The following is a 6,000-nucleotide window of genomic DNA, read 5'->3' as shown; positions in this document are numbered from 1 at the left end:
TGAGTGAAGCGATCGAGCAAAACCAAGTAAAACGAAGAAGAAAAGATGGCAAACTTACTTCGCTCCTGAGACGATCATCCCGGAGGAACTCAAAAACTCTCTGGGGGCTCACAGGCATCCAGAGGGAAGTAGCGGCGCTTAGAACGATTCCTGGCGGCTCCCCAGGATTGTCGATGCTCTTACGCGTCATGACTCGCACGTCATCCTCGCCGCTGCCCGAGAGAGTCGTCCAGGTGTGCACCGTCGATGCGCTCACACCCGCGCAGAAGTTATTGGTCATTCGCTGCGCCAGCTTCAGCATGCTGCGACGTCCGGTAGCGTTGGAAATCACTGCAAAGAAAAGCAAGGATTGATCAGCTGGACCATAGCTAGAAACTAAAGAAAAATCTGTTTTTTCGCTAGAAAAGAAGAGTTTTTTACCGCCTAGATCTCGAGGGGAGATGTTGGTGGCCAAAAGAACTGCCAAACGCTCGCACTGGCGTTGCAAAGTTGCGAGCCATCGCTTGGCACCGAATGCTAGACCGCTGCTCACGAGTCCGCGGTACATGTTGTTTACTTGGCGATCATCGTACTCCATATGCTGAAGAATGGTCACCTGGAACCGCAAGGTGGTGTGAAAAAACGAGAGGAAAAACCATGGCTTACTTTGCTGTATCCGTTTGGCATGTCTTGGATCAAAAACCCCGAGGGACGAAGCCTGTTCCGGAGCTGTGGAGGTGGATTTTCTCGCAGACCGTCCACTGAAACATCGACTATCGCCCACACTCCTTCCGCGTGTTGCTTGCAGTAGCGCAAAAAGTAAGCCTCTCTCGTCGGCACCAGCGGTGATAACACTTGAAACTCGGCATACATCTGCAAGAGAAACAAAGAAAATCTATGCTTGAAAGCTCGCAAGGAGAACTTGAAGCAAACTCGAGACCAGCAATGCAATCTAGAAAGAAAATGCAAACTATGAACTCACAAGAAACTAAAAAGGATTCGTATACTCACAAGTTGTAATGCATTGTTCCAATTACCACCCACGCCAGTGGAGAGAACTTCGGAGGTCAAAGCTCTAGAAATAATACATGAGAACATATCCATCCATCTTCCCTGAAAAAAACAAAGAAAAGATTTTTCTCAGTATAAAATACCAAAGAAAAGAAAAGCTTTACCGCGTCCATGATAGTGTCAACCAAGGCAGCTCCATTCATCATCACGAGACCAGTGTCGCGAGTAACTTCGGCCTTGAGTCCTACAGGCGTTGGTCCCAATCCTCTGGAAAACTGCTGCATATATTCCTCGCCATTCAAGCTTTCCTTAGCTCCATTCTCTTCCAGGATCCACAGTGGCTCTCTCGATTGAGCCAGTGCCAGCAGCTCCTCCATTGCGATGATCGCGAGCTCCGCGACGAGCGGCTTCTCCACCTGTGAAAGTCCCCCCGGACGAGTGGCAAGCTCCAGCATCGATGGTCCAGGAGTAACTGCTAGAGCGCTGTTCGACTGTGGTCCAAACGCCGCAGCACTGGGATCCAGCGACGTCCCCGGTAAGCTCGTCTGGACGCTAAGTCCGTGAGGAGCTCCGCCTCCGGGTTTGGAGAGGTACTTGGCTGCTAGAGACGATACTCGATCGAGCTGCATGGAGCGAAAGAAAAGTTCCATCAACTTTTGAAGACAAAAATAAAGATTTTTTCCTTTGCAGCAAAGCTTACTTCGTCTTTGAGATGAGCGTTTTCGATTCGCAGCTGCTGCTCGTCGTAGGACATCTCTCCCAACGTCGCGGGGCCGCCACAGTGCGGACAAGTTGCGTTCTTGAGAGCCTCTCGCATCGCAATGTTTTCGGAGCGGAGGCGTTCGTTCTCGGCCCTAAGCATGGAGTTTTCCGCTCGTTCTTGATGTGCCTGTCTAAAACTTTCGAATTACACCCAGAACCAGCACTCTCTTTCTCGAAAAAATGACCAAAAAAACTCTTTTTTCCTCCATTCTCCTCGAAGACTTTGATGCTTACCTTCATCTGTGTGCGACGATTTTGGAACCAAAACTTGACTTGCCGGGGCTCCAGTCCCAGCTCTCGGCTGAGCTGCATTCGTTGCTTCTCGTCTGGGTGAGGACATTCTTTGAAGACCCTGAAAGAAAAAAAAAATGCAAACGAAGACAAACATCGGTAAGATACGAGTCAATGTAACAATGACAATAAAAAACTGAAAAGAATCGAAAGAAACCATCATCGGGACCTACGAGTGAATGAGTGAATGAAACCAGCAAGAAAAAGGAGAGAAGAGCAAGAGAGAGGAGCAAAAGCTTTAGAACTTAAAGAGATTCTCGAGGAAGGAGGAAACTTTCAAGACTTACATTTCCATCTCTTGTATCTGGCGGAGCGTGTGTCGGTGAAATCTCCGCTTGCGAGGTGGCTGATCACTCGGTTCCTGATCTTCACTAGAAGCTCCCTCCATTCCGGGCTCACCACCACCACCGCCACCACTGCCACTACCACCAACACCGCCGCCACCGCCGCCGCCGCCGCCACCACCGGATTTGTTCTCATCCTCCGGAAGCTTGCTTCCACCTCCAGCACCACTTCCAGACCCCTCCAGCCCGCTTGGCTGCATTAAATCACGACTAAACTCGAGGCATCAGTACTGGCAAGAGTGGAAAATCCAAATTTTAGACACTGAGCTCCTGGAAGAGAAGCTATGGAAACTCTATGGAGCTCTAGAGATGGCAAAAGAGGAAGAGAAGGAGTTACTTACGAGCCCAAGGCACAGCCCCGAAGTGTTCTTGTGTGGATGAAGCAGCGGCACAGGCATCATCACCATGCCTGGAAGATAGTTGTTCGTGTTGTTGTCAAATCCTCCTGTCCAAGCTCCGGGGTTCTTGTGAGCATCGCTAGTGAAGATAGTCGCCATTCCTGTCACTGGGAGGAGCCTGCTCGAAGTAGCAGTGAGAAGAATTTTTGGAGTTCTTGGTCACTGCAGCTTCAACCTCTCCCATGTCTCAAAGAGATTGAGCGAGAGAGAGAGAGATGGTCGCCGTGGAAAAGTATGATTTTGGTAAGCGAGGAAGGAGTGAATCACGTCTTCCTTGAGAGAAAGAGAGAGAAGGAAAGGCTACGAAGTTGTGAGCTCTTCTTTCTCTCCCCGTCTCTCCCTTTCACGGGCTCAACGCTCTCTCACGGCGGCTCCCGCGAGATTAAAACGCTGGATTCACAACGAGTGAGAAGGAGAGATTCACAAGAACAAGCAAAGAAGAAAACTCACTCTCGAGACCCCTTCTTCTTCGAGGTTCCATCTTTGTTGTTCTTCCTGAGTTCCTGGATATGGATATGGATTCTAAAGTTCTCCTTCTTTACTGCGAGAGCTATGGAGGAGGAAGCTAGCTAGAGTCTAGCTATGGGGGCTCAGCAGCTCCAAGAGATCCATTGACATTCCTGATAACAAAACACGTACACGTGCGGTGGATTAGTGTATAGAAACATCTCACGAAAAATCATGAATACGAGCGATCGAGAGACTCGACTTTCTCATTCTCTCACCGCGAGAGAGAGAGTTTACGAGAGGCAAAAGTTTAAAACGCTCAAGAGAGAGAGAGAGTGAATGAAGAAAAGAGAAGAAAAGAATAGAGAAAGAACAAGTGTGTTCTTGCTTGTCTGCGTGAAAGTTTTTGTACTGTATGCCTACAGGTATGCCAGCGAGTTATGCATTACGACTTTCCAGCTCTATACTGCTGCTATACTACCTGAGGGGATAAAGAGATGGATGGAATTCATGAATCCATGGATTCATGCGAAAGAAAACACGCAAAAAAAAGAGAGAAATGGAAAAAAAAAGAGAGAAAAAACCGAATGAGTGAATGAATGAGCGAGTGACTGAGTGGAGTTGCGCGAGTGACTGAGTGAATGAAAGAAATGGAATTGAATGAATGGATGAGTGAATGCTGGAAACAAGAAGCTCATAATGGAGATCACAATAAGACCACCAAACGAAACGAAGAGAAACAACAAAGGTCGAGCAAAAAAAAAGAAAAAGAAGAAAAAGATGGTTTTTGTGAGAAAAAAACGCAAAAAAATTCCTACCGCGCTGCTGCTCCTGCTGCTACTGCCGGCTTGGCTGGCGTCTTGGCTGAGGGTTCATAAAGAAGAAAGAAAGCACGAAACGAAGGAGGAAAAAAAGAAAAAAATCTCGTCTTGCAATGGACAAGAGCGAGAAGTAGTGGGTTTTAAATGCTCCGACTGTTTGAGAAGATCCTGGTGGGGATTGCGAATGCGACCAAAAGCACAAAAGGGCCACACGAGAAAGAGGGTGGGGAAATAACAGACATGGGGTCCTCGTCCCTACTTCTCGTGTTGTGCCCAAGCAACGAGAAAAAAACGGACACACCATCTTACAGCAAATGCCCGGTCTGGGCATTTGCGCTAACACGACCCACAAGCAAATCCCGATAGCCAACAGGAATCCAGCATTGACCCACCGGAGATCGCGACGAGAGAAATCGACCCATCAAGTCGGATTGATCTGAAAGATCGACCCAGATGCGGGATCCAATCGGGAAAACAACGCGGCGATGGAATGAAAAGGAAGAGAGAGAGAGAAGGGAGGGGGGGCAAACGCAATGCAATGGCAATGCAAGTGCAGTGCAATGGACTGGCAGGCTTTGCTTACCTCGTTGTATTCTCGCATTCGCGGTGCCAGGAAAGTTTATGGAGGCTCGGCCAAATCCACCGCCAAAAAGGAAGAGAAAATAAACTCTTATATATGTGTATGCACAACACACGCTCTTCTTCTTCCTCCTGGCAGTTGATCAGTGGTGAATTGTATAGTCCTAGAGGCACATCAATCCAATCAATCACCCGGGAACACGATTCTTCCCAGAGATCGATCAAAGGGCCGCGCTTATAAGCTTTGATCGCTAAGCTGGGACGTCTAGATCTATACGGTGGAAGTGGAAGTGGACCTTCTTCTTTGGTCGCTTCTATTCTATCGAGCAGCGGGCAGTCGCAGACTGGGCGAGTCAGAGGGCTGCTCGCCTTTGGACTTTGCGCATTTGGTCTTCTCAACACAACCAACCAAAGATGATATTTTTTGTGGCTTTTCTTTTGGAATTTTCTCGGGAAGTAAAAAAGACAAGACAAACAAGAAAAACAAAAAATTTCCAGACTATTGGGAGGAAAAAAAGATTCGAAAAAATTGTAATAGACAGTGTCCGCATATTCGTTTGTCATTTTGGTGTCCTTTAACCCCTTGTTTGCCCTAAGACAGGATCTAGGGTCCAGATCTCGCCACGTCAAAAAGTACAACGCATCGATGGCTCTGCCGCTCCCTCACCAGCGCGCGCCACGTGTCGCAGCGCCATCCCGATCCTAGCCGTTGGGTGGCAAACCAATGGCTGGGATGGGATTAGGGCTGAGCCAGCGGCATTTCTCCCGCGATGGCCAAGGTGGAGGTTCACAATCCATGGGGGAAATATCGCGTCGTGAGCACCAAGCCGATGCCTGGAGCGCGATGGATCCAGCTCCTCGTCGATGGCGGATGCCGTGTAGAGGTGAGAGATCTCCCCTTTCTTTGGAAGCTTTCGTGAAATTGCGTGAAATCTCGTCTTTCTCGTGCATTCTTGGATGCTTTCTCGGTCTTTAATCTCTCCCGGACGAGAAAGAATCGTCCTCGAGTCCTTTTTGCTTTCGATCGCTCGCTTGTCCCTCATGAGTCCTTGGATTCATTCTCTGCGCATTTATTTTCCAAGGTTTGCACGGAGGACAAGATCATTCTCAGCGTGGAAGACATTGTCGCGCTCATCGGCAGCAAATGCGACGGCGTCATCGGCCAGGTATCGCGAGAGCCAAAATTTATGGTTCTTTGCTTCCTTTCCACTTTGCTGGATTTCTTTTTAATACCAAGTGTTTCTCTACTATAGCTCACTGAGGACTGGGGCGATGCTCTCTTTGGAGCATTGAAGAAAGCCGGCGGCCACGCCTTTAGCAACATGGCAGTGGGCTACAACAACGTTAATGTGGACGCTGCTACGCGGA

General features: G+C 48.6%; 1 protein-coding gene and 1 pseudogene across 2 annotated transcripts in view; one reads left to right on the top strand and one right to left on the bottom strand.

Annotated features, from left to right (window-relative positions):
- LOC9641914 (homeobox-leucine zipper protein ROC7) overlaps positions 1-5,007 on the bottom strand; it is a 6,169-nt gene extending 1,162 nt beyond the window's left edge. Inside the window, exons 1-11 of the mRNA XM_024678417.1 lie at positions 4,637-5,007; positions 3,236-3,405; positions 2,729-3,175; positions 2,331-2,581; positions 1,987-2,104; positions 1,691-1,879; positions 1,155-1,613; positions 991-1,092; positions 646-852; positions 421-595; positions 59-330 (exon numbers count right to left, since the gene is read on the bottom strand). Coding sequence (XP_024534185.1) covers positions 59-330; positions 421-595; positions 646-852; positions 991-1,092; positions 1,155-1,613; positions 1,691-1,879; positions 1,987-2,104; positions 2,331-2,581; positions 2,729-2,884 — 1,929 coding nt within the window. The 5' untranslated portion in view covers positions 2,885-3,175; positions 3,236-3,405; positions 4,637-5,007. The remainder of the gene's footprint in view (positions 1-58; positions 331-420; positions 596-645; positions 853-990; positions 1,093-1,154; positions 1,614-1,690; positions 1,880-1,986; positions 2,105-2,330; positions 2,582-2,728; positions 3,176-3,235; positions 3,406-4,636) is intronic.
- Positions 5,008-5,381: 374 nt separating this feature from the next.
- LOC112347542 overlaps positions 5,382-6,000 on the top strand; it is a 2,319-nt pseudogene continuing 1,700 nt past the window's right edge. The window contains exons 1-3 of the transcript XR_002992797.1: positions 5,382-5,516; positions 5,715-5,798; positions 5,886-5,995. The product of XR_002992797.1 is annotated as a glycerate dehydrogenase-like (transcript). The remainder of the gene's footprint in view (positions 5,517-5,714; positions 5,799-5,885; positions 5,996-6,000) is intronic.

This window comes from Selaginella moellendorffii, unplaced genomic scaffold (genome assembly GCF_000143415.4).
Source record: "Selaginella moellendorffii unplaced genomic scaffold, v1.0 SELMOscaffold_22, whole genome shotgun sequence".
NCBI classification, from domain to species: domain Eukaryota; kingdom Viridiplantae; phylum Streptophyta; class Lycopodiopsida; order Selaginellales; family Selaginellaceae; genus Selaginella; species Selaginella moellendorffii.
Note: the sequence above shows the minus strand (reverse complement) of the source record. Positions and strands in the feature narration are given on the sequence as shown.